The 27,950-nt window shown below is 46.9% G+C and overlaps 1 protein-coding gene across 1 annotated transcript in view; it reads right to left on the reverse strand.

Annotated features, from left to right (window-relative positions):
• Positions 1 to 6,403: 6,403 nt before the first annotated feature.
• Positions 6,404 to 27,950, reverse strand: part of LOC136154763 (PAX-interacting protein 1-like) — a 46,727-nt gene continuing 25,180 nt past the window's right edge. Inside the window, 14 exon segments of the mRNA XM_065916919.1 lie at positions 6,404 to 6,624; positions 9,054 to 9,222; positions 10,247 to 10,349; positions 11,686 to 11,756; positions 12,887 to 12,930; positions 14,103 to 14,373; positions 14,375 to 14,428; positions 15,159 to 15,296; positions 16,070 to 16,165; positions 18,058 to 18,152; positions 18,628 to 18,687; positions 18,690 to 18,987; positions 18,989 to 19,048; positions 19,521 to 19,587. Of these exon segments, the coding sequence (XP_065772991.1) occupies positions 6,404 to 6,624; positions 9,054 to 9,222; positions 10,247 to 10,349; positions 11,686 to 11,756; positions 12,887 to 12,930; positions 14,103 to 14,373; positions 14,375 to 14,428; positions 15,159 to 15,296; positions 16,070 to 16,165; positions 18,058 to 18,152; positions 18,628 to 18,687; positions 18,690 to 18,987; positions 18,989 to 19,048; positions 19,521 to 19,587 (1,747 nt within the window).

The raw sequence follows: 27,950 nt of genomic DNA on the forward strand, positions 1-27,950 counted from the left end.
AACTATGATTGACAGTTGAGCCCATCTTTCACACCAGGCATATGTCCAGTGCATGGTGAGCTGGTGTGGCTGGTCTCCACTGTCTCACTTTGCAAACAGGTGGGAGAAACAGGGATGCCACTAAAGATGGCACACTTGGTTTCTGAACAAACCCAGGATCATATCATACTTCTGTGTAGACAAGTACGAGACTTTGAATCTAGATGGCAGAACAGAAGGACATGGAACTCACCTCCTCCCACAGATACATCTATACATGGAACAGTTCTCACAATACCTCCTGGTGGGAAATCTCGGGCACCAAGGAGCCCAAGAAAGATCTCCCTGTAACACAGTAGGATGAAAGGGGGATATAAAGGGAAGAAGGACGACGGACCTGGCACCCCTGGGAAGAAGTTCTGATAGAGGATAGGTTCCAGCCCCCTGGAAAGGCCCTCTCCAAAGGGGAGACCAGCTGGGACAGAGGGGGAGTCTTCAGAGACTCATAGCAGGAGCACATAGCAGGCAGAGCAGAGAGCCCAGGAGAAAGGCTCTGTGCTACCTGCACACGGTCTACAGCCTGAGACGCTTGCCTGCTGGTTCGAGCAGGACAGGCCCAGGGAGAGGACTGTGGCTGGCTGTGTGAACAGCCTGAAGGGCTGGAGTGTGGCACGGCCACACAACTGGGGTGGCGTGGAAGACACCCCAGCCATCGTAGAAGCAAAGACCCAATGTTAAGCGGTGTGTGAAGGGCAGAGTGGGGCCCTCATCAGCCTCTTCCTCATTCTCCCAGCACAGCACCAGCTCCACGAGCTCCAGGAGCACTCTGGCACCAGCAGGGCCCTCACCTGCAGAGGCAGAGCTGAAATCAATCTCCCCACGGGGAGGGCTGGGCTGATCTCTACCATTGCCTCTGGCTCTGTCCATGTGGCACCTCCAGGACATGCAAGTGGACAGCGGGGGCTCCCTGGCTGGGACAGGTTGGGCCCGGGCAGCTGTGGGCTTTGTGGGTGTACACGGGGGCCGGGCCGGGCCAGGCCTAAGCTGCTCCCCGCTTCCATGGCAGGTCCAGGTGCACAACTACTGATTTCAGAGGATCTGCACTGTGACTTTGTGAGCACAGCACCTGATGGCCGCCAAGGCTGCCTGCCTGCACCCCCACAGAGGATGGGGTCCCAAGCAGACCTACACCAAGACAGAGGGTCATAAAAATGTCAGAAGTGAAAGAGATGTCTAAAGGAAGTAAGAGGAAAACAAAGGATTCATTACAAGAGAACCTGCACAAGGCTGCCAGCGGATTCCTCTCCAAAATCATTGCAAGTTAGAAGGGAGTGGCAAGATAAATTTGAAGTCCTGAAAGGGAAAACCCTGCAGCCTAGGATACTCTACCCAGGAGGACTGTCATTTAGAAGAAAAGGAGAGGAAAGTTCTCAGATATGATGCCAGAAATGAGCCCCCCAGGTTGGAATGGTGTCCAATATGCCACTGGGGAAGAATAGAGGGCAATTACTAATAACTCTAGAAAAATGAAGACTGGGCCAAAGCAGAAATGACACTCCATTGATGATGTGTCTGGTGGTGAAAGTAAAGTCTTATGCTGTAGAGAACAATACTGCATAAGATTCTTAGATGTTAGATGTTAGATCCATGAATCAAGGAAAACTGGAAGTGGTCAAGCAGGAGATGGAAACATTGAACATTAACATCTTAGGAATCAGTGAACTAAAATAGACTGAAATGGGTGAAGTTTAATTCAGATGACCATTATATCTACTACTGTGGGCAAGAATCCCTTAGAAAAAGTGGAGTAGCCCTCATAGTCAACAAAAGAATCTGAAATGCAGTACGTGGATGCAATCTCAAAACCGAAAGAATGATCTGTTTGTTTCCAAGTCAAACCATTCAGTACCACAGTAATCCAAATCTGTGCCCCAATCACTAATACTGAAGAAGCTGAAGCTGAACGGTTCTATGAAGACCTACAAGACCTTCTAGAACTAACACCCAAATGAGATGTCATTTTCATCTTAGGGGACTGGAATGCAAAAGTAGGAAGTCAAAAGATACCTGGAGTAACAGGCAAGTTTGGCCTTGGAGTACACAATGAAACAGGGCAAAGGCTAGCAGAGTTTTGCCAAGAGAACATGCTGGTCATAGCAAACATGCTCTTCCAACAACACAAGAGACGAGACTTTACATGGACATTAACAGATGGTCAATATCAAAATCAGACTGATTATATTCTTTGCAGCTGAAGATGGAGAAGCTCCATACAGTCAACAAAAACAACAGTGGCTCATTTCATGAACTCCTCATTGCCAAATTCAGACTTCAGTTGAAGACAGTAGGGAAAAACGACCAGACCATTCAGGTGTGACCTACATCAAATCCTTTACGATTATACAGTGGAAGTGACAAATAGATTCAAGGGATTAGATCTGATAGAGTGCCTGAAGAACTGTGGACGGAGGTTCCTCACATTGTACAGGAGGCAGTGATCAAAGTGATCCCCAAGGAAAAGGAACATAAAAAGGTAAAATGGTTGTCTGAAGAGGCCTTACAAAGAGCTGAGAAAAGAGAAACGAAAGGCCAAGGAGAAAAGGAAAGATATACTCATATGAATGCAGAGTTCGAAAGAATAGCAAGGAGAGATAAGAAAGCCTTCCTCAGTGATCAATGCTAAGAAATAGAGGAAAACAGTAGAATGGGACAGTCTAGAGATCTCTTCAAGAAAATTAGAGATACCAAGGGAACATTTCATGCAAAGATGGGCACAGTAAAGGACAGAAACGGTATGGACCTAACAGAAGCAGAAGATATTAAGAACAGGTGGCAAGAATACACAGAAGAACGATACAAACAAACAAACAAACAAACAAAAAAAAAACGGTCTTCATGACCCAGATAACCACGATGATGTGATCACTCACCTAGAGCTTGACATCCTAGAATGGGAAGTCAAGTGGGCCTTAGGAAGCATCACTATGAACAAAGCTAGTGGAGGTGATGGAATTCCACTTGAGATATTTCCAATCCTAAAAGATGATGTTGTGACAGGTGAATGCTTTTGAGTGAGTGTGACAGAGCGAATGTGTGATTGGGACAGGGATTTAAAATGACAGCCTGTGACAGGAAGAGACTTGGATGCAGAAAGCATGACAGAGGGAGTGTGTGGCAGAGTGGCAGAGATGCATTCTAAGAGAGAGAGGGTGTGAGAGAGAATACATGTGATGGAAAAAGCATTATAGAGTGACGTAGGAATATTATAGAAAGAGTGCATGTGATGGATGATCTGACTCAGTATGAGAAAGTAAATGTGAGAGACCGTGTGAAAGAAAATAGATCTGTCACACATATCAGAGTGTGACAGGGAATGAACCTGACAGTGGGAGGCAGCAGCCTGGGCAAGTGGGTCAGTCTTCAGAGCCCATGTTTCCCCACAGGTGGCCACGCCCAGGTCTCCATCTGAAGGAAGTCAGCAAATTGACTTTGCTCAGCTTCCCAAGAAGCACTGCTGTTAAAAAAGCTAGTGGATGTGATGAAATTCCAGCAGAACTTTGCAACTCCTTAAAGGAGGATGCCATCAAGGATTTGCATTCATTATGCCAGCAAATATGGAAGACCACAGGACTGGAAAAGACCAATCCTCATCCCAATTGCCAAGAAGGGTAGTACCAAAGATTGTGCTAACCATCAGACAATTGCACTCATCTCCCATGCTAGTAAGGTCATGCTTAAAATCTTGCATGCTAGGCTTCAGCATTGTGTGAACCAAGAACTTCCAGATGTCCAAGCTGGGTTTAGAAAAGGAAGAGGAACTAGACATCAAATTGCCAACATTCACTGGTTTATATAGAAATCAAGGGAATTTCAGAAAATCATCTCACACTGTTTCCTTGATCAGGCTAAAGTCTTTGTGTGGATCATGACAAACTGTGGAAAGCTCTTAGAGAGATGGGAACAGCAGACCATCCTACCTGTCTCCTGAGAATCCTGTGTGTGGGTCAAAAAGAAACAGAACCCTGTATGGAAACATTGATTGATCAAGATTGAGAAAGGAGTATGACAGGGCTGTCTTCTGTCACCCTATTTGTTTAATCTATATGCTGAGCACATCATGAGAAATCCCAAGCTGGGAGAAACATCAACAACCTCAGACATATGGATGACACCACTCTAATGGCAGAAAGCAAAGAGGAACTAAAAATCCTCTTGATGAGGGTGAAGGAGGAGAGTGAAAGAGCTGACATAGACTAAATATTTAAAAAACTAAGATCATCGCATCTGGCCCCATTACTGCATGGTAAACAGAAGGGGAAAAGGTGGAAGTAGTGACAGATTTCCTCTTCTTGGGCTTCAAAATCACCGTGGACGGTGACTGCAGCCATGAAACTACAAGACGATCGCTTCTTGGCAGGGAAGCAATGACAAAACTAGACAGGGTGTTGAAAAGCAGAGACATCACTCTGCGACAAAGGTTCATAAGAGTCAAGGCTATGGTCTTCCCAGTGATCACATATGGTTGTGAGAGCTGGACCATAAAGAAGTCAGAGCACCAAAGAATCTGAGCCTTCGAACTGTGGTGCTGGAGAGGACTCCTGAAAGTCCCTTGGACAGCAAGAAAATCAAACCAGTCAATCGTAAGGGAAATCAACCATGAACCATGAATATTCATTGGAAGGGTGGAAGCTGAACCTGAAGCTCCATTATTTTGGTCATCTATGGGAACAACTGACTCACTGGAAAAGTCCCTGATACTGGGAAAGTTTGAGGGCAGAAAGAGAATAGGGTGTCAGGGGATGAGATAACTGGACGGCATAGGGGATGCAAAGAACATGAACATGGGCAAACTCCAGGGGATGGTGAGTTACAGGGAGGCCTGGCATGCTGCAGTCCATGGAGTCACAAAGAGTCACACAGGACTGGGCGACTGAACAACAACAAAAACTGCCCAAGCCACGTTCTTGCCAGTCAGATTCATCATTAACAAAGCTGATATTTAGGTTAAAACGCATGTCAAGGGGGGTGCATATCAAAGGCTGCAGAGGCTAAGCTGCACCTCTTTGAAAGGAGTGGGAAAGGACAGGCAGCAGGTGTGAGTGGATGGTGTCAGTGAACTCCTTGTAGAGGAAATGATTCAGGTGGTCCAATTTATAAATCCCCACACTTTCTTTCGGGGTTTCAAAAGACAGGTAGCACTAGTGGTAAAGAATCCTCCTGCCAAAGCAAGAGAGTCAACAGACAGAGTTTCAGTCCCTGGGTGGGGAAGATCCCCTGAAGAAGGAAATGGGAATCCACTCCAGTATTTTTGCCTGGAAAATTCCACGGACAGAGGAGCTTTGTGGGCTAGAGTCCATGGGTCGCAAATAGTCAGACACGATTCAGCCCACACATACATATACACATATACTTTTAATCCAGGAGAAAGCAGAGGTTATAGAAGTGGTTACAATTCAGGATAGAGCAAGATAAAACATGAGGAAGACTTCCCTGGGGGTTCAGTGGACAGGAATCCACGTGTCAGTGCAAGGGACACTGCTTTGATGCCTGGTCGGGGAAGATCCAACATGCCATGGAGCACCTGAGCCCGTGCCCCACAACTACTGAGCATGTGCTCTAGAGCCCATGTTCTGTGATAAGAGAAGTGACCGTCATGAGAAGCCTGTGTATAATAACTAGAGAGTAGCCTCCACTCCCTACAACTAGAGAAAGCTTGTATGCACCAAGTAAGACCCAACACAGGCAAAAATAAATTTAAAAAATCAACACAAGGAGAAGAGAGCAGGCCACCTTGTCTAACTAAAGGCCAGTGTGGAGTTGGACTAGGGATCCTGTACAAAAGCGAGGTGGGAAGTACAGCCTTGCAGATGCTTACAGATGACTAAATGAGCTCTCTATCCCAGGTTCCCCTGTGGGTGCTGCAAAGCGGGAGCTGTGAACAGGCATTGTTACAGTTTTAGTTGTTGCTTTAGCAGATATTAATAAGGTTCCCCATCATCCCTGGAGAAAAACCATGTCAGGGCAGAACCAGAATGTACTCTTAACTCAGTACTGAAAATCTCTTTGGATTCCTAAGTTGGCTCCTTAAGAGCAAAACAAACAAACAAACAAAAAACCTGCCTCTATTAATCTACTAAGCCCCTGTTTGATACAAAAAAATTTTTTTTCCAAACTGTTCTAACTTAGAAACATTTAAACACTGTAGTTTAGAATTATTAGACACATATTCAGTTAATATTTTCTCAAGATTGGTCTCCATTTTCCAGCTGAATATACATTTTATGAGAATAGTATTAACATAAGTTGGTAAAAGCAAAAATAAAAATGTAAATCTCTTACACACTATTCATAGCATACTCTTTGAACCCGGGTTACTTGTAGTGCATCTCTCTCCATATCGATTCGCTTAGACACAGAACACATCCTAGAGGAGGCCTGACTGCACAGGGGGAGTGGGGAGAGCCCAGCTCTCTGGGTGCAAGCTGCCCACTCCGTCATGGTTGCCCAGCTGCAGCAGCTGATCTGAGCTCCAGTCCAGGCGTACCTTGAAAAGCGGAGAAACGTGGGCCCTCCTCAAGGACTCCTCCAAACTGAAGGAGAAAAGCACTTCGGCCTCCGCATCTCGGAGAAGGTAGTTCTGCTCGTCTGAAAAGGAAGACAGCACAGCCTCAGAAAGTGCCTGGCACTGGGGTGCACCACGTGTGACTGGCTCCGGGTGCCCCAGTGAGCCAGGTGCTGGCATCCACCTGTGAAACCTGCGAATGAGTAAGTCTCCCCGATTATGTTTCATTTACCTTCCTCCCGAAAACAGCCAGCCAGGCCAAAGACACTCTTCCTCCTGGATCAGTGTTTCTTAACTTTTAGGAACAAATGTTCTGACAGCCGTCCATGGACCCTCCTGTCATTCCTGGGCGGCTCCCCACCTCCCCCTCAGTTGTAACTTCACACTGTTGGGGGGCCAGAGCACCCCAACCCGGACCCAGGTGAAGAGTGCCCATGTGGAGGGACAGGCTGGGAACCAGGTTCGTGGCCAGCTTGTGCTCACAAGGACCAGTGACTTCAGAGCCACTGGACTCCAGCTGAGAGTCAATTAGCCATATTTTACAGATGTACCAAAAACAAGTTCCTTTTATACATGAACATGTACAGCAATTTGTAAAGGATGGTTTTACCAGATTTTGAGGATCTAAGAATTTTTAAATAATACCCAATTTTTCAAAAAGTAAAGATCACAAAATGTTTTCATCCTCTTATGAATACATCTCATTCAGAAAAGCATTCCATCATCATAACCAAACTAACAGTCCAGGGTCAGGCTGAGTCAGACGACAGGCTGTAGGGCTGACAGGCCACATGCTGGGTATGTCACTTGCCCTTCTCTTTTTTAACAACGCCTTAAAAACGAGAAAACCATTCTCAGCTCAGAGAGCATAGTTGCTGACTCCATCAGGTCACTCAGGAGACACTGAGATTTAACAACTGCTAGAAATGCAAGTCCATCAGCCACCAGCAGAAAAAGAAGGCACTACACTAGGTGAAAGAAGAGAAGAATGTCTAAAAAATGAAGTTAAAAAATGAACAAAGAAGTACTGTCATGCATGAAGTTACATACTTGAATGAAGTGATGTATCTGAAATGCTAGTTTCTATAGCATGATGAAGGTTGCTGTGCCTGCTGAAGAGCTGTGAGGGAGGACAGGAAGCGGTCCCTGTTTAAGGTGAGAGATGACACTGAAAGCAACACAGTAGCTACAACAACCTTGGGTTTCTAAGAGGAGCAGCAGAATTATATTAACTTGGTCGGAGTTGTGGCAAGAGTCAAACTTTCCACAGCAGTGCAAAGGGCATGTGTATTCCAGAAAGAAATAACCTATACAACTGGTGTCTCAAACTATATAGATATAAATACAAAACGTCAAAATACCCCTCCCCCATGATAGAAGCGTCCAGTCTTAAAGCTGTCAGAGCCCAGGCAGGGGCGGTGTGCTGCAGGGGTGGGAAGGCAGGGGTGGCCGATGGGGGCTGACTATATGGGACTCGTCCAGGAAGCTAATGTATTTAGGACATTGGGAGCAGGCTTCTCACTGCTGGAGTACAGACACGGGAAGGGAGAGACGAGCCTGAGCCCTGTGGTGTGGGACTGGAACTGGACAGATAGACACGAGGAGCACCGTGTGAGTCGGCTTGGCATAGCCAGACCCCATGGGCCGGAGTGCCATCAGCTCCCTGGGTCTGCCCTGAGACTGGAACTGGGGGCGGGGTGGGGGGTCCCTGGGACACGCTGGTGCCAGCACTAGGGCAGAAAAGCCTAAGACGAGTCTAGGATGTTCTTGTTTTGCCAAAAGCTACCAGGTGGTCACGACTGATGGGAAGGGCAGAGAGGACACTGAAGCCAGCACGACCAGAGGTCACTGGTTACAGCGGGGTGACGTGGGAACAGTGACAACCCCACGGATGAGACAGAAAGGAGACATGTGAGGAAACAGGGGATAAAGGAGAGTCGGCCGAGGAGCAGCGGCAACTACAGACTTCAAAGTGCTTCCCACAGATGACTCAAGAGCAGGCGGAGAGGAGAAGGGACCACTGTGGACACCACCCAAGGACCACCTGTGCAGCCTCTGGCAGGAGGCATTCGGGGTGGGGCAGGGGCACACAGCAGCGGAGTGAAGGTCCCACCACGGATGCCCCTGCCTGTCCTGGAGGTGGGTGCCCCAAACTGTCCCCGAGGCCACCTGCCCCGTGTTCCCAGGACACTCCTGCGCTCCCTGGCCCTGCTGCGTCCACTGTCCCACACCTGGAACCCCGTTGGACAGCCAGCATATCAGGGAAACAAGGCAGGGCTACAGAGCTCTTCCCCAGTACTTCCCCAATTACCACAACCTTCCTATTTCACAGTAAAATGCACAGATATCAAATTACTCACTGGGACATGAAAAAATTTGTTATTTATCCATTTAAATTCACAGAGTTAAAAAATGAACTTGATGTGTGCTGGGATGAAAATGGGGACAAATTTGAAGGCAAAAACCCTCCTAACTGGGCATCCAGTGCACAGGGTGCGGCTCGGCCACTTACCGATGAACTTGCGGCACTTGAAGCACTCCTCCAGCCACTCTGGGGTGACGATGTGCTTCACCACGGAAACGGCCATCAGGAGCTTGACGGTCCGCTTCACCTTGCTGGCGATGAGGTGGGTGCACTTCTGTGCAGACTCGGCGACCTCCCCACCCAGGATGTGGAGCTTCTGAGGGCCGGGAACGCAGAGCAGAGGTGAGACCATCTGGTCTGCAGAGCCGCCCGCCCACCCTCAACCCGGGACATGTCCAGACCGTGAATGGGACTCTCGGCAGCACAAAATGGTGAAAGCGGTGAAGCCAGACCTACGCCACCGTGCGAGCAAAGTGGAAACTGGAAGTGACAATGTACATTTCCCTAATCCGTGCCACACAAGTCAAGATTAAAGCAGGACCTCCACTGGACACCAGGAGGACACCCCTGCGAAGAAGTAGAAAGCTCTGAGAACAAGGCAGCTCGCTACATAAGGAGTGAACCTCCCAGGCTGTCTACGCCGAAGTGAGTATTGATAAGGCACGTTAAGACACAGTCTCTAAGAAATGATGACATAAAAATCGACTTAAGACAGACGTGTAAAAGATGATCTCTTCATACCCAATTTTAAAAGTAAAAAATAATTTTGTGGTAGCATTTGTAATTATTTCTTTTCCTTTAAAAAAAATAAAGGGAAATGTTTGAATCCCTGTGATACAGGTCAACTATATTTTAACCATTCCCTCCCCAGACACAAGCCCACAATCCCTCCTGGTGTTACTTCCAGAAGTGCATTTATGTAAATAAATACAAAAACACCTGTGACCCCTGGGCCCGCCCCACCAGAGAGAACAAGTCTTGAGAAGATGGTGGGTTCATTTAGGAAACCTGAAGGGGCACAGCTACTCTCGTAAGCTAATGCCCTTATGAAAATGGTATTTGCGCGGCTTTGCTAATGTGTGATTACAAGACTGCTCTTGGTCTCCTCACCTGAGTCGTCCTAACAAGAAAGAAAGCATCTGAGGAGGAAGTAACAGCAATAATGAGGCGGGAAAGCAATGATGTAATGATCACGCAGTTTATAAATAAACACGACGAACAATGTTACAACATGATATTCCTAATTACATGTTAACCTAATAAAACTGCTAGCCTAAAGCAAATATAAACAGAAAGGAACATTCCTAAAAATCCTTATACGAAATAGAAGGAAATTTCACCTTTATGTACTCTTGAACTTGAACAGACTCAAATCCAGTGAAAAGCACAAAAGGGGTCAGTTCCAGTGGTAACTTCTTGGAGGGAGGTGGAGTATCTTCGATTCTATCAAACACACATAGAAAAGAACGGCTATTACTTCCCTAATATGTTCTTTACCAAACAAGACATTTTCATTTTAACAGTGTTAAGAAGCTCTGAGAGCTTTACCTGTGTGTGGTTTTCTGTTCTTAAAGGGAAAGTGCAGTGATTCACCTGCTCTTTCTTTCCCATCATTTACACAAAGTCACCCCAAAGGACTCTCACCTGGCACCCCTAGGGGAAGGGCTGATCAGGCACCACCCCCCAGCCTGCACTGTCCCTGGGGGTCTGTGAGGGCGGAAGGGAGGGCTTCCAGGGCCCTCTGTGGTCCCCAGTCCCCCACCGTATCCCACAGGACCCATCTCACCCCAGAAGCTCTGATGCGGAGCAAAGCTGGTCGACTCAAGCACACACTCTATATTAAACTTCTTTGCTTAAATTTGTTCAAGCCCTACTTTTAGCTTATATTTGAGACAGTCTATGAAATAAAAAAAAAATCTGTAGTGTTTTAATGATGTATATAATCACACAATTAGGCTTTTGCTAAAGAATCCAGCAATCCCCAGATTGGGTGGCTGTGGGGACTGGAAGGAGGGGACTGAGGAGCAGGGAAGAGACAAAGACCCTCACTCAATGCAGCTCAGAGGGTCTCTCGGTTCTAGTTAAACCACCAGCTTACCTCCACCAGGTGAGACCAGAACAAGTCTGACAACACCCCCACCCCAGCCCCACAGAGGGGGCTCCATCCCCCATCCTGACCTGGGTCAGGGGTCGGACGTGGGCTCCCGGGCACACACTGAGGATGCCTAGAGCCGGGTTCCAGTCCCCCCACCCCCATCCCACCACAGCAGCTCGTTTCATACAATGGGGGTTCTGGCAAGATAGAGAAAAGATAAAACAGAAGATTGGACTTTTTTTTTTTAATAAGAAAGGAAAAGACACTGGCTAATCCCCGTTTATCTCCAGTGATGAAACGAGAGATGTCATGATACAGCTGCAATGCAAGCGGCACATCCTTCCAAGTCCTGGTGGTTTCGTAGCTCAGTCGTGCCCACCTCTTTGTGACCCCATGGACTGTAGCCCGCCCGACTCCTCTGTCCATGGGGATTCTCCAGGCAAGAATACTGGAGTGAGTAGCCATGCCTTCTTCCAGGGGATCTTCCCAACCCAGGGACTGAACCCATGTCTCATGTCTCCTGAATTAGCAGGCGGGTTCCTTACCACTAGTGTCACCTGGAAAGCCCTTCCAAGTGAAAATCTTAGGGATTTCCCCAACTGCCACCATTTCCTAGAACAGAACGTAAAAGATCATCAACCATTAAAAAAAAAAAAAAAAAAAAAAAAAGGTGATTCTTCCTACCTGGCTCTTTTGGAAGAAGGCTGGATATTAGTTACTTCATTCTGCTTCGCTTTGGGAGGTAGTCTTGCACCCTGTAATTAACAGATGATTTACCTTAGTCAACCTCCCCAGTAACACAGCAGCTTCTGAGCGCTTTCTACCCATCTCACCACACACAAGAAACACTCCCCAAGGCACAACTGGCAGAGACCACGGGCACATGCAACTGTCCAGGGAGGCCCTGGCGCTGGCCACCCTCTCTATTCATGAGACCCAACAGTTCTTAAGATGTCTTCACCCCTCTCCTAGCACTTGTGATAGATTTAATCTTCAACCTTGAACTTTTCAAAACACTTTTTACTTCAAATACTTTGTGTCTCAAGGGAATCTGGAAAACACAATGATTGCAACTACACCCCTCCAGAAAGACGGAGGTTCCCCTATGAGGGTGCAGGACGGCTGGGTAACAGGACACTGGCGGGGAAGGCAGGCCTCTGACGGCCACTCTGTGTCCCAGGCACAGCGCCCATGCTCCTAAAACCAGCTGGAGGCCCTGACGTGCAGAGATGTGGAGGCCGTTGGGGAGCCAGTGCCCCTAGAGGCCCCCCACAGCCAGTCTCGCACTGTGGCTGCTGCCCCCTCACCCCTTCCTTGCCTCTAACCCAGTCTTTCTTACACAAGCACACACATTTATGTTCTACTATGGGGAGCAACCACCTCTCCATCTGAGATGAGGGTGGAGATGACCCTCCCCCCCAAGTGAAAGGCAGCCCTACCAGAGCTGCCTACCAACCAACCCCTGGCACTCCAGTGCAGAACAGCCCATCCTGAAGGCAGCCCATCAGAGACCCCAGCCAGTGGCCTGGAAGTCCACCACCACAGTGAAGTGCTGCGGTCAGGGCTGACACTCTGGCGCCCCAGTTCCCACCTCCTGAACACCACGGAAACACACGGTCTCCCTGTATTCTGCTCTGCAGTTCTGTAAGCACTCACGTAGCTCTCTGAAGAAGTCATGGGGCTAACATGTGTCATGTGACTGAGTAACTCCCAATATCACCAACAGAGAGGATAAAGACACAGGGTGCACTGAACAGCTTATGACAGGCGAGAAGATTCAGCCCTCATTGGTCATGACGGCCAATTACTAAAAGAATTAGTTACAGATACAAACATATCCCTACTTCTTTGTAACACAGTAAGTAAGGTGACTAACCTGACATACCATCAACAACTCTACTGACACTTTCAACGGAACTCTCCAAGCTTCTGAAGAGAGAAACAGGTTACTTTTCAGAAACACTATGTACATAAAGGAGCCCTTATCAATATAAAAGCCCTTTCAGGACACACACACACACACTATTATAAAACAGGTTAACAATAAGGACCTGCCATATAGCACAGGGAACTCTACTCCATACTCTGTAATAGCTACGTGGGAGAAGAATCTTTAAAAAAAAAGTAGACATATGTACAAGTATGACTGATTCAGTTTGCTGCACACCTGAAACTGGCACAACATTATAAACCAACCATATCCCAATAAAGAAATTAAAATGGAAGTGTATCAATAATAGCAGAAATGAGAAGCCTCTCCAGGTGTGGGTCATCCTGGACACGCAGTGGCTCGGGTGATGGCCTCCAACAAGGGGACCGTAAGGACTATTCCTGAGTTTACAGGGAAGCCTGGCGGGGGCTGAGTGTCCGTACAAGACAAAGCTGAGCAAACCAGCAGCCTGTGGCCCAGTGCAGGCACCGCCCACCCGCATGTGCTGAACCCCAGACAGTTCCGGGAGCCCCGTGGTCTGGCGTCCTAGAAACTGACTGTGAGGAGCACAGCACGTGGGGGCGGCGGCCCGGCTGGGCCCTCAAGGACACGTGTCCACCGAGGAAGGGCCTGGCGTCTGCACCACGGCTTCAGAGTGGACGTCATAGCCAGGTCTGTCCCAGGGAAGCAGGCTGGCTGTGGCTCAAAACCAGAAAGGGATTTCTTGCGACTGAGACCTTTAGGACCAGAACTGGACGGGCTCCTTCATGGGAGCACATGTTAAAGCAGCGTTCGAGCGACCACTTCCTGGAGTGACGCTCAGGTGGGTAAATGGGGTTAAGCACCATCTGGTGTACAGTCAGGGCAGTGGGCCTTCCTCGGGATCTGTGCAGCAGAAAGTGGGGGGCTGGGGGTGCCGTTTCTCACAGAGCAAGTTAAATGAGAGCTGGCTTGAAAGACAAGATCAAAAGGCTTTCTAGTGTTCCTTCCACTTCTGAGAGTCCATTAAAAAAAGCAAACAAAAATACAAGCCAACAAAACTTCTGGGCTCAGTGCAGTGGGAGACAGCGTGGAGAGGAAACAGGAGAGGAGATAAAAACCGACGTGACCCTGAAGCCAAGAGCAGTGTCTGGAGCCCCAGCCCACGGCCACAGGGAGTTGGCCTGCTTACCCAGAAGGTTCACCACCAGGTGTGGGGTCAGGGCGAAGGGGTCCTGCAGGCCAAAGGCGGTGTAGCAGCCATACTGTGTCTGCTGCAGGGCCTCGAAGTTCCCTCAGAGGCCCTGTGCGGGCAGAGATGGAACCCTGGCTGACTGAGGGACCCAGAGTGGTGCCAAGCAGGCTGAGGGCGGACGTGGCGGTGGCTGCGTTTACTCTCTGCAGATGAGGATGGTGTTGCTGCGGCACAGGTAGCCCGTGTACTTGGCACCTGCCAGGTTACACCATTCGCTTCAGGTCGCCCCTGTCGCTGTCAACGAACCCAGTCACGGAGATAATCTGGGGGGGGGAAGGTCCAGTAAGGTCAAGATGCAATGATGGTTTAACCCAGTTAGTGTGGCTCTTTCTTCTCCCTGTTGGTTGCGCTACAGACACACGTGTTTCCATTCCTCCTCTGGCACTGAGGGGCACTTGGCGACATCACCTCTGAGAATGCTGTCACTGCTGACAATGCTGCACATGAGACAGCAAGGGGGGACGGAAAGCAAACATACCAAATGGAGAATGCTTTCCTGTGTTAGCATGGCACTGTTCCGATCATGTTAATGGAGTTACTTTACTAAGCCTACGAATATTGGTCAGTTCTTGTTTCTGATCCCGGTTTTGGGCTCATCTGACAGGGAGAACCGACAGGAGATGATGTCCGCCCAGCTGTGGCCACTTCTGGTGTCAGACGCTTAATTGTAAAGTGAAAGTGAAGTCGCTCAGTCATGTCTGACTCTTTGCGACGCTATGAACTGTAGCCCTCCAGGCTCCTCTGTCCATGGGATCTTCCAGAAAAGGATACTGCAGTGGGTTGCCATTTCCTTCTCCAGTGGATCTTCCCAACCCAGGGATTGAACCCGGGTCTCCTGCATTGCAGGCAGGAGCCACCAGGGCGAAGGCATTTATTAAACAGTGTCAAAGACTTGGGGGAACCTGTTAAATGTCAGGAAGCTGTGACTGTGCCAGGGGGACAGAGAAGGAAACAAGATGCTTATTCTGTTCAGGGAGGCAGGGAGAGCCTTACATGCTGGGAGCACGGCTTGTCCCCCAGCGGGAAGGCCAGTGGAAAGTGCAGGGCCCGATGGGGCGGCACCAGCTTCTTCTTCTTCAGGACCGTGTTCAGCCAGTGTGCCGTGATGCACCTCTTCCTCTCCTTTATCGCCTGCAAACACAACAATACGGGCCGGTCGTTGGGGGCTTTACTGCAGGTGACATACAGAACTGTGTAACTACAAGGTCATTTTTACTGGAAGTCCAATAAATATAGGAATTTCAGGAGCTTAGCACTCAATTTACTAAGTTAATAAACTACAACAGTGTCACAGGTTAACCTGAACACAACCTGAAACACAGGAACAAGAGCCGACCACGGGGAGGAGAGCTGACAGCCCAGGAAATGACTTTAATCATGGAAAGAGAAGACACTCCCGATCATCAGAATTCAAATTGCCCCGTGAGAACACAGCGAGTTATGAAAACGTAACTGCCCCTGAAGTTAACCTCGGGATGACCCCTACGTGCTCTTCACCAGGCATTTCTCAGAGGCCATGTACCACATACACACTAACGGCAGTCAGTCCATGAACAAGAACCCATCAGAGAAGAACAGAAGTGAGCCCTGAGGGGATGAGCGCAGGCCGCCCCAAGGGGGAGCTGCCTGTCAGCAGCTCCGAGCGACCCTGCTCCCGCCACTCCATGCTCGGGTGGCCCTGCCGGGGTGGACGGTGTCCACCTCCCCCTCATTGGGAACCTGCCTTTCCTCCCCAGTCCTCACAGACAGAGAAGCCAGGGGCCAGAGGTGTCCACACGCCAAAGGTGGATGGAAACCAGTGAGAAGCGGTTTCCTGTCTTCAGAGGTGGGAGAAAGACCTTTCCAAGCATGACCGTCCCAGCATCTCTCAGAGCCCCCCAGTCCCGGAAGAGCTGAGCCCTCACCTGTGTGAACAGCCCGCTGACCTGACTCTCGCAGAGCAGGTGGGTGCAGCGGCTCGAGAACGTGGGGTCCACGGCTCCTCCATGTGTCTGGATGATCTGCACACACATGAGACCCACGGTCAGTCAACTCCCACGCCCGGGGAAGAGGGACTTGTGATCTCCAGTCGGACAGCAGTTCACGAGACCCGCCACATTATGTACACAGTGTATTTCCCAAAGTGTGAATGAACTATCAGTTATATCTATGGGCTTTCCCACCCAGCACTACACAGCAAAAATGAACTCTAAGCCCCGTTTCATCTGAACTTCTGGAGGAAGAGAGGGATGCTCTCTTTCTAAGACAGGGCGCTGTGGACGTTTTAGATAAACCAGCTGATCTGAGCTGTGGGGCGTCCCACGTCTCAGGGGGCTGGATGAACCCCGACCCCCACCCCAGGTGCCATGAGCACTTCCCCTGCTGGGACAGCGAGAAAGGTGTCAGACATCGCCAACTGATCCCTGGGGCCAGAAGCACTGCCTTTAAGAAACTTTATTCTAAAAGGAAAAAAAGAAAGCAAAGCAAGATGAAGTTAAATTCAGTTTCTGAATTTCTGAATTTTTTGATACCGTCCTGTATCCCAACTGCAGTGGTTACACGGCCGTGTGGCACTGAGGGGAACACCGTTACCAAAAGGGTGAGAACTTCTTGGGTTGGCAAAAAAGTTCCTTTTAACTAAAAGACATACTTTTTATCTGCCCCAAGAACTTTACTGAACAACGTATTCACTGTTCTGTTCCACTACCGTCTGCCATTTTCCAGGCAACTTCATAATTCCATTTTCCCAAGACTTTTTATCTTTCTGAGCAAAGAACTGTTCCAGGTGCCTTTTACAGTCTTCCAGACAATTAAAAAAATTTTTTTTTCCAGTAAGAGAATCTTGTAAAGACCAAGGCGCCATGTTTGGTGAATAAGGTGGATGAATCAGAACTTTCCAGACAAGCTCTAACAGTTTTTGCCTGGTCATCAAACATCAACGAAAAATGGAAGAATGTGAGTTTTCTGTTGGTTAATTCCGGGTGCTTTTCATCAAGGGCTGCTTTCAGATGGTCTAATCAGGAGGAGTACTTGTTGGAATTAATCATTTGGTCTTCCAGAAGGAGCTCACAACAGAGGACTCCCTTCCATTCCCTCCATATACACAACACCACCTTCTTTGGTGTGGTTGGTGGTAGTTCATTTCACTTGCCCCCAAATCTCTTCTGTTCATTATTGTACAGTATTGCTTCATCACTGGTCACAATTTGTTGTAAAAACAAAACGTTTTTTGTTATGTTTCAGTAGAGAACTGCATGTGGAAAAATAGTCAGGAAGGCTTTTTTCGCTTCACTTGTGTGGAACCCAAACATCAAAGTAATGAAGTAATTGTACCAAGCTGGTACAATTCATTCTCAGTGCTGGATTTGGATGTTCTGAGTATGTTGGCTATCTCACATGTGGTATAATGTTGACTGTTCTCAGCTAACATCTCGATTTGGTCGCTATCAACTTCAAAGGGTCTACCCAGCTGAGGGGCATCATCCAGCAAGACACCTCCAGCAGGAAACTTTGCAATCCACTTCTGGCACGTTTGATCAGTCACAGCACCTTCTCCATACACTGGACAAAGCTCTCTCTCTCTCTCTCTTTTTTTTCAATTGTGCTTTTACCCTTCTTTAAATAATTAAGCATAATATGCCCGAAATTATTCCTTTGTTTCTTTCATCTTCAATATTAAAGTGGCTACACAGAAATTCACCAATTTTGATAACTGTTTAAGAGAATGCATACTGATAAGACAGCTGTCACAGAACAATCTAACAAAATTGTTTTGCATGAAGTTAAAGTCAATTAAGTGCTATCAGAGCCATCTTACAGTAAAAACAAATGAGCTTCCTGGCCAACCCAGAGGTTATAGGCGTAGGTACACGTGTATGTGTGTGCGCAGGTACATGTATCTCAGTGACCTCACCCTTTTCCAGGTGGCCAGCAGCTGCTTGTCAGACATCTGCTCTGGATAATCCACGATTGCAAACACACATCCCAGGAAGAAGCCTTCTTCTGGGACTAGAACAGAATTATACAAGGAAAATGAATTAGAACCCCCATTCTGTGAATGTGTGCACAAAACATGAAAAAGTTCAGAGTTTGATGTGAATTTATGAAGTTAGTCATGCTTTCCCATGATGTCTCCACCAGTAGTCTGAGGACCTCTGCAAAAGGTCCTACAAATACAGCTGCTACAAATGGAGCTACTCAATCACCAATATTACGTGATTCAAAACTGGGAACCACCAGAGTTTATGTCTGGGTGCCGAGTGTTCCGAGTGGTCCTTGAGACAGCCCACCATTCCAAGGACACTGGTGTTCACTTCAGGGTAGGGACAGAGGCCCAAACCACCGGAGAAACCTAACAATTCCTAACTATAGCTCCTACTTTCTAAGTATTACCTTGACATGAATCCTTAGCCTGCCCTCAAACGCTCTCAGAGAAGGTACAAGGGTTTCAGGAGAGGGAAAGACAGAGATGCATATTACTAACTCTCCACTGCAGGGTCATGTCCAAACAGCAGGGGCTGAGCCTGCGCCTGGGCGGCAGGGTCTTCAGGGCCTGGGCCGTCTGGCCGGGTGGCTGTACCGTCGGCGTCGACTGCATCTGCTGCTGCAAGTGGGCAAGCTGCAGCTGCAGCGGCGGCTGGGGCTGCTGGGGGAACTGGTGCAGGTGGGCCTGTGGTGGCTGGAATGGGTACAGCGGGGGTGGAGAGTAGGGCTGCTGCAGCAGGTGCCACTGCTGGAACTGCAGGAGCTGCTGGGGCTGCAGGTGCAGGATGGGGTGCGGGGCTGGGGCTGGCTCCAGGGCCATCTTCACCTGGCTGAGCAGCACCATGCTCAAGGGGCCCTGGCTGGCCTTGGTTCACCTGCTGCTCCAGCATCTTCATCGGCACTGAGAGGGACTGCAGGATCTGGAAGCAGAGATCAGGCAAGGTCGTGTCAATAGCTGCTGCCCTCAACTCACAGGCCCCTCAGAGAGCAGAGCAGCACACCCTACATGCCGTGGGCTAACTCTCAACAGCAGGAAGTTTCAGACACACCCACAGCCCCCCCATGTGCATACACACTGCCAGCTCACTGAAGTGAACATACTCATATACTTGGGACCTCTTCACCAAAACGTGAAACGGAGTAAGTAAATAAAATGGAAGAGGCTACTGAATGGACATGGGCAGATATACACCCTGGAGTGGCTGACTTGCTCCAGAGCAGAAGGACTGGAGCGGGAGATGTATGCTGTTCTGTCCCGCTGACCCCCACAGTCCTGCTGTAAGCCCAACGCCCCGCCATGCCCCGCCTCACCCGGGTCATATAGCCTGCCCAAGAATCCCTCCCACAGCTGCCGTTTCCCAACAAAGGGTCCAGAGGACGCCAAGACCCTACCTGCATGAAGGCACAGGGCTCTGCAACGGTGGACGGCAGCCGCCAGCCATCCCCGTCTGCGGCCGCCCTGCTCCGCCACACACACAAGGGACAGGAGAGACCCAGCCCCAGGGCGCTGCATGCGGGTAGCCTTCCCCAGGTCAGAGGCCCGTGCACAGCTGTCCATTCCCCGTCCTCAGGGTGAGGCGGGGCCCTGCACACACACTGGACAGAAGACCACAGGCTGGAGCTCACTCGGGCCACGGTCAAGAGTATGCGAACCAAGAACTTCCAGATGTTCAAGATGAAGGCAGAGGAAGCAGACATCAAATTGCCAACATCCACTGGATCATAGAAAAAGCAAAAGAATTCCAGAAAAAACATCTACTTCTACTTTACTGACTACGCCAAAGATTCTGACTGCGTGGATCACAACAAACTGTGGAAAATTCTTAAAGGGATGGGAATACCAGACCACTGTACCTGCCTCCTGAGAAATCTGTATGCAGGTCAAGAAGCAACAGTTAGAACTGGACATGGAACAATGGACTGGTTCAAAACCGGGAAAGGAGTATGTCAAGGCCGTAAATTGTCACACTGCTTATTTAACTTATATGCAGAGTACATTATGTGAAATGCTGGGCAGGATGACCCAAAAGGTGGAACCAACATTGCTGGGAAAATATCAATAACCTGAGATATGCAGATGGACACCACTCCTATGGCAGAAAGCAAAGAACTAAAGAGCCTCTTAATGAAAGTGAAAGAGGGGAGTGAAAAAGTTGGCTTTAAACTCAACATTCAAAAACTGAGATCATGGCAACCGATCCCATCACTTCATGGCAAATAGATGGGGAAACAACAGAAGCAGTGAGAGACTATTTTCTTGGGCTCCAAAATCACTGCAGATGGTGACTGCAGCCATGAAATTAAAAGATGCTTACTCCTTGGAAGAAAAGCTATAACTAACCTAGGCAGTGTATTAAAAAGCAGAGACATTCCTTTACGGACAAAGGTCCGTAAAGTCAAAGCTATGATTTTTCCAGTAGTCATGTATGGATGTGCGAGTTGGACTATAAAGAAAGCTAAGCGTCGAAGAATAGCTGCTTTTGTACTGTGGTGTTAGAGAAGACTCTTGAGGGTCCCTTGGACCGCAAGGAGATCCATCCAGTCCATCCTAAAGGAAATCAGTCCTGAATATTCATTGGAAGGACTGATGTTGAAACTGAAGCTTCAATACTTTGGCCACCTGATGCGAATAAGTGACTCATTTGAAAAGACCCTGATACTGGAAAGATTGAAGGCAGGAGCAGTAGGGGCCGACAGAGGATGAGATGGTTGGATGGCATCACAGACTCAATGGACATGAGTTTGAGTCAACCCCAGGAGTTGGAGATGGACAGGGATTCCTTGGCGAGCTGCAGTCCATGGGGTCTCAAAGAGTTGGACATGACTGAATGACTGAAATGAACTGAACTGAACTCCCTCCCCACAATACAACTGGACAAACGAGCTTAAATAAGTGACCACCTTTGCCCCCTTGTGTCAAGGTGGAAATTAGTCACTGAAGAGACCTGCAAACAGAGGAAGCCAAAATAAACAAAGAGGGAACCGCTCTGGAAGTGACAGGTGCAACAGATTAAAACCCTGTAGTTAGCACTGACTAAGCATTGGAAGGGGCTTATGGACATTGAAAGTAAGTTTAAGCTGGAACAAGGAAACTGAACTGACCCCACACTGTCCTCAACAGCTCCAGAGAAATTCCTAGATATCTTCTTCTTATCTTTTTTTTTTTTTTTAAGTTCTTTATTACTCCTTCACTCTGGTTGAAAATGGAAAACCACTCCTCCAAGCTCTCCCTCTCTTTCCTCCAGCTGCACTTCCAGCCAGAGTTCTCAAGACCTTCACGTAGGCTACCTAGTGTAGTTATTATTTCATTTCTTGACAGTCTATCCCATCTAGATGGGAATCTCCATGGAGGCCTGGAACAGTGTCCAGCAAAAAATGTTCCTTGACTTACCGAATAGATAAAGCTACTCTAGAAAATGTAATAAAACATTCTTCTTAGCTAGGAGTGGGGGAAGTACTTGTTAAATATTGTTTTAAGCCCGTAACAGATTAATATCAAGAATATACCAATATTTTCAATAACCCACTGATCAAGAAGATAACTGCAATTCTGACTTGTGGAAATGAGCAAAAGATACAAATAGGCTAGTTATAGAATAGAAAAACCCCAAAGGTCGCAGCATACGGTAGGAGTGGAGATGGGTGCAGCCATAACAGGGAGCAGCCTGGCACGACCGCATCCAGTGAAGCCTGCGAATCCCTGAACACCAGCATTTCTGCTCCTGGGAAACGATGACCAGTCCCCTCAGTGGGGTGTATGAGGGTGTCTTCACGGTGTCGCCTGTGGGGGCAGGAGTCAGAGCCATGTAGATGACCCACTGATACTCCTTCTTCCCTAATGTCAGACCCTCAGGTGGGTTTGGTTAATTCATGAGCTTCCACTTGTGGTATGGAGGACAGCAGAAGCCAACACGCTAGACCTTTGCTTGGTACATTCTTTGGGCTTTCCTCCCACATGTCTGGCCAGAGTCCCCACACCTACTCTCTGCATTCCCATGTGAATCTGGTTCTGCCCTGACACAGAATTTTCTTCAGGGATGATGGTGAAAATGTATTAATATCGACTAAACATACAACTGGGCTTCCCTGGTGGCTCAGCTGGGAAGAATCTGCCTGCAAGGTGGAAGACCTGGGTTCAATCACAGAAAACTAACCAATCTAGTCACATGGACCGAAGCCTTGTCTAAGTCAATGAAACTATGAGCCATGCTGTGTAGGGCCACCAAAGATGGATGGGTCATGGCGGAGAGTTCTGACAAAATGTGGTCTACTGGAGAAGGGAATGGCAAACCACTTCAGTATTCTTGCCTTGAGAACCCCATGAACAGAAAGAAAAGGCAAAATGATAGAACACCGAAAGATGAACTCCCCAGGTTGGCAGATGCTCAATATGCTACTGGAGATCACTGGAGAAATAACCCCAGAAAGAACAAAGAAATGGAGCCAAAGGAAAAACAACACCCAGTTGTGGATGTGACTGGTGATGGAAGGAAAGTCCGATGGCTGTAAAGAGCAATATTACATAGTGGAGTGTTAGGTCCATGAATCAAGGCAAATTGGAAGTGGTCAAACAGGAGATGGCGAGAGTGAACGTCAATATTTTAGGAATCAGTGAACTAAAATGGACTGGAATGGGTGAATTTAACACAGATGACCATTATATCTACTACTGTGGGCAAGAATCACTTAGAAGAAATGGAGTAGCCCTCATAGTCAACAAAAGTGTCCAAAATGAAGTACATGGATGCAGTCTCAAAAATGACAGAATGAGCTCTGCTCGTTTCCAAGGCAAACCATTCAATATCACGGTAATCCAAGTCTATGCCCCAACCAGTAATGCTGAAGAAGCTGAAATTTAATGGATCTATAAAGACCTACAAGACCTTCTAGAACTAACACACAAAAAAGATGTCCTTAAAAAAAAAAAAAAAAAAAAAAAAAAAAAAAAAAAAAAGATGTCCTTTTCATTACAGGGGACTGCAATGCAAAAGTAGGTAGTCAGGAAACACCTGGAGCAACAGGCAAATTTGGACTTGGAGTACAGAATGAAGCAGGGCAAAGACTAACAGAGTTTTGCCAAGAGAACGCACTGGTCATAGCAAATACCCTCTTCCAGCAACACAAGAGAAGACTCTACACATGGACATCACAAGATGGTCAACACCGAAATCAGACTGATTATATTCTTTGCAGTCAAACATGGAGAAGCTCTATACAGTCAGCAAAATCAAGACAGGAAGCTGACTGTGGCTCATATCATAAACTCCATATTGCCAAATTCAGACAAATTGAAAAAAAGTGGGGAGAACCACTAGACCATTCAGGTATGACCTAAATCAAATCCCTTAGGATTATACAGTGGACGTGAGAAATAGATTTAAGGAACTAGATCTGATTGGCACAGTGCCTGATTAACTATGGATGGAGGTTCGTAACACTGTACAGGAGACAGAGAACAAGACCACCCCCAAGAAAACGAAATGCAAAAAAGCAAAATGGCTATCTGAGTATGCCTCACAAATAGCTGTGTAAAGAGGAGAAGTGAAAAGCAAAGGAGAAAAGGAAAGATATACCCATTTTGATGCAGAGTTCCATAGAATAGCAAGGAGAGATAAGAAAGCCTTCCTTAGTGATGACTGCAAAGAAATAGAGGCAAACAGAATGAGAAAGACTAGAGATCTCTTCAAGAAATTTAGAGATACCAATGGAACATTTCATGAAAAGATGAAATGGCATGGATCTAACAGAAGCAAAAGATATTAAGAAGAGGTGGCAGAAATACACAGAACTGTACAAAAAGATCTTTAAGACCCAGATAAGCATGATGGTGTGATCACTCACCTAGAGCCAGACATCCTGGAATGTGAAGTCCAGTGGGCCTTAGGAAGCATTAGTATGAACAAAGCTAGTGGAGTTGATGGAACTCCAGTTGAGCTATTTCAAATCCTAAAAGATGATGCTGTGAAAGTGCTGTACTCAATATGCCAGCAAATTTGGAAAACTCATCAGTGGCCACAGGACCACTGAAAAGATAAGTTTTCATTCCAACCCTAAAGAAAGGCAATGCCAAAGAACGCTCAGACTACCACACAGTTGCACTCATCTCAAATGCTAGTTAAGTAATGCTCAAAATTCTCCAAGTCAGCCTTCAACAATACATGAACCGTGAACATCCAGAGGTTCAAGTTGGTTTTAGAAATGGCAGAGGAAGCAGAGATGAAATGGCCACCATATTCTGGATCATTGATAAAGCAAGAGAGTTCCAGAAAAACATCTATTTCTGCTTCATTGAGCATGTCAAAGCCTTTGACTGTGTGGATCATAATAAATTATGGAAAATTCTGAAAGACATGGGAATACCAGACCACCTGACCTGACTCCTGAGAAAGCTGTATGCAGATCAGGAAGCAACAGTTAGAACTGGACATGGAACCAAAGACTGGTTCCAAACAGGAAAAGGAGTACATCAAGGCTGTATATTGTCACCCTGCTTATTTAACTTATATGCAGAGTACATCATGAGAAACGCTGGGCTGGAAGAAGCACAAATTAGAATCAAGATTGCCAGGAGAAATATCAATAACCTCAGATATGCAGATGCCACCACCCCTATGACAGAAAGTGAAGAAGAATTAAAGAGCCTCTTGATGAAAGTGAAAGAGGAGAGTAAAAAAGTTGTCTTAAAGCTCAACATTCAGAAAACTAAGATCATGGCATCCGGTCCCATCACTTCATGGCAAACAGATGCGGAAACAGTGGAAACAATGGCTGACTTTATTTTGGGGGGCTCCAAAATCACTGCAGATGGTGATTGCAGCCATGAAATTAAAAGACTCTTACTCCGTTGAAGGAATGTTATGACCAACCCAGACCCAGCAATCCCACTCCTGGGCATACACACCGAGGAAACCAGATCTGAAAGAGACACGTGCACCCCAATGTTCATCTCAGCACTGTTTATAATAGCCAGGACATGGAAGCAACCTAGATGCCCATCAGCAGATGAATGGATAAGGAAGCTGTGGTACATATACACCATGGAATATTACTCAGCCGTTAAAAAAGAATTCATTTGAATCAGTTCTAATGAGATGGATGAAACTGGAGCCCATTATACAGAGTGAAGTAAGCCAGAAAGATAAAGAACACTACAGCATACTAACACATATATATGGAAGTTAGAAAGATGGTAACGATAACTCTATATGCAAAACAGAAAAAGAGACACAGATGTACAGAACAGACATTTGAACTCTGTGGGAGAAGGTGAGGGTGGGATGTTTCGAAAGAACAGCATGTATATTATCTATGGTGAAACAGATCACCAGCCTAGGTGGGATGCATGAGACAAGTGCTCGGGCCTGGTGCACTGGGAAGACCCAGAGGAATCGGGTGGAGAGGGAGGTGGGAGGGGGGTTCGGGATGGGGAATACTTGTAACGCTATGGCTGATTCGTATCAATGTATGACAAAACCCACTGAAAATTTGTGAAGTAATTAGCCCCCAACTAATAAAAAAAAAAAAAAAAAAGCAGAGAATTTACTTTGCCAACAAAGGTCCGTCTAGTCAAGTCTATAGTTTTTCCAGAGGTCAGGTGTGGATGTGAGAGTTGGACTATAAAGAAAGCTGAGCGCTGAATGATTTATGCTTTTGAACTGTGGTGTTGGAGAAGACTCTTGAGAGTCCCTTGGACTGCAAGGAGATCCAACCAGTCCATCCTAAAGGAAATCAGTCCTGAACATTCATTGGAAGGACTGATTTTGAAGCTGAAACGCCAGTACTTGGCCACCTGATGTGAAGAGCTGACTCATTTGAAAAGACCCTGATGCTGGGAAAGACTGGAGGTGGGAGGAGAAGGGGACGCCAGAAGATAAGATGGTTGGATGGTATCACAGACTCAATGGACATGAATTGGAGTAAACTCTGGGAGTTGGTGATGGACAGGGAGGACTTGGTGTGCTGAAGTCCATGGGGTTGCAAAGAGTCGGACATGACTGAATGACTGAAATGAACTGAACTGAACTCCCTCCCCACAACACAACAAGCGAGCCTAAATAAGTGACCACCTTCGCCCCCTTGTGTCAAGTTGGAAATTAGACACTGAAGAGACCTGCAAACAGAGGAGGCCAAAATAAACAAAGAAAAGGGAACCACTCTGGAAATGACAGGTACAACAGATTAAAACCCTGTAGTTAGCATTGACTAAGAATTGGAAGGGGCCTATGGACCTTGAGAAGAAGTATAAGCTAGAACAAGGAACTTTCTGAAACTGAACTGACCCCGCACTGCCCTCGAGAGCTCCAGACAAATTCCTAGATATATTTTTACTATTATTATTTTTTAACGTTTATTTTTTTATTTTTAAGTTCTTTATTACTCCTCTAATTTTCATTTTATAACCTGTTATTACCTAGCAAAAAAAGAACCTGTTTGTAAAGCAAATCTCATACATATTTTTTTTATCATTTCTGTGATTCATTTTGTTTTGTATTTTTAATACCGTATTTTTGAGAGTCTAACCTCTACTCTAAAATTTTTATCTTTGCTTTGTGGTACTTGTTATCAATTTTGTGCCTTTAAGAATCTAATCTTCAATACCCATTTTTACTTAGGGGTGTGATTACTGGTTTGATCACTCTCTCCCCTTTGTGCTCTCACTTTCTCCCCCACGTCACCTCTATCTTCCTCCTCCCTCTTTTCTTCTCCATGTAACTCTGTGAACCTCTTTCCACCATTAACCTAGATGTTTTATCATCTGTGCTGTATGGATGGAGAAGTCTTGAGGCTACTGTAGGAATACAACTGAAAGCCAGAGGCAGGAGGCTAAAATCCCAAACCTGAGAACATCAGAGAACTCCTGACTCCAGGGAACATGAAGTGACAAGAGCTCATCCAAAAGCCTCCATACCTACATGGAAACCAAGCTCCACCCAACAGCCAGCAAGTTCCAGAGAAGGACATACCGTGCTGATTCTCCAGCAATGCAGGAACACAGCCCTGAACATGAAAATACAGGCGGCCCAAAGTCACACCACACCCACAAGACACTCCAAAGTCACTACTGGACACTTCGTTGCAATCCAGAGAGAAGACACCCAGCTCCACCCACCAGAACACAGACGCAAGTTTCCCTAAACAGGAAACCTTGACAAGCCACTCGTCCAACCCCACCCACAGGGAGCAACCTCCACAATAAAGAGGAACCACAAACTTCCAGCATACAGAAAGGCCACCTCAAACACAGCAATCTAAATAAAATGAAAAGGCAGAGAAATAGTCAGCAGGTAAAGGAACATGATAGATGCCCACCAAAACAAAAAACAAAACAAAACAAAAAAAGAGGAGGAGATAGGGAGTCTACCTGAAAAAGAATTCAGAATAATGATAGTAGACGATCCAAAATCTTGAAAACAAAATGGAGTTACAGATAAATAGACTAGAGACAAGGATTGAGAAGATGCAATAAATGTTTAACAAGGACCTAGAAGAAATAAAAAAGAGTCAATATATAATGAATAATGCAATAACTGAGATTAAAAGCATCTGGACAGAGCCAACAGTGGAATAACTGAAGCAGAGGATAGGATAAGTGAGGTGGAAGATAGAATGGTGTAAATACAGAGTGAAGTAAGCCAGAAAGATAAAGAACATAACAGCATACTAACACATATATATGGAATTTAGAAAGATGGTAATGATAACCCTATATGCAAAACAGAAAAAGAGACACAGAAGTACAGAACAGACTTTTGGACTCTGTGGGAGAAGGTGAGGGTGGGATGTTTCAAAAGAACAGCATGTATATTATCTATGGTGAAACAG

The sequence above is a fragment of the Muntiacus reevesi genome, chromosome X, assembly GCF_963930625.1.
Source record: "Muntiacus reevesi chromosome X, mMunRee1.1, whole genome shotgun sequence".
NCBI classification, from domain to species: domain Eukaryota; kingdom Metazoa; phylum Chordata; class Mammalia; order Artiodactyla; family Cervidae; genus Muntiacus; species Muntiacus reevesi.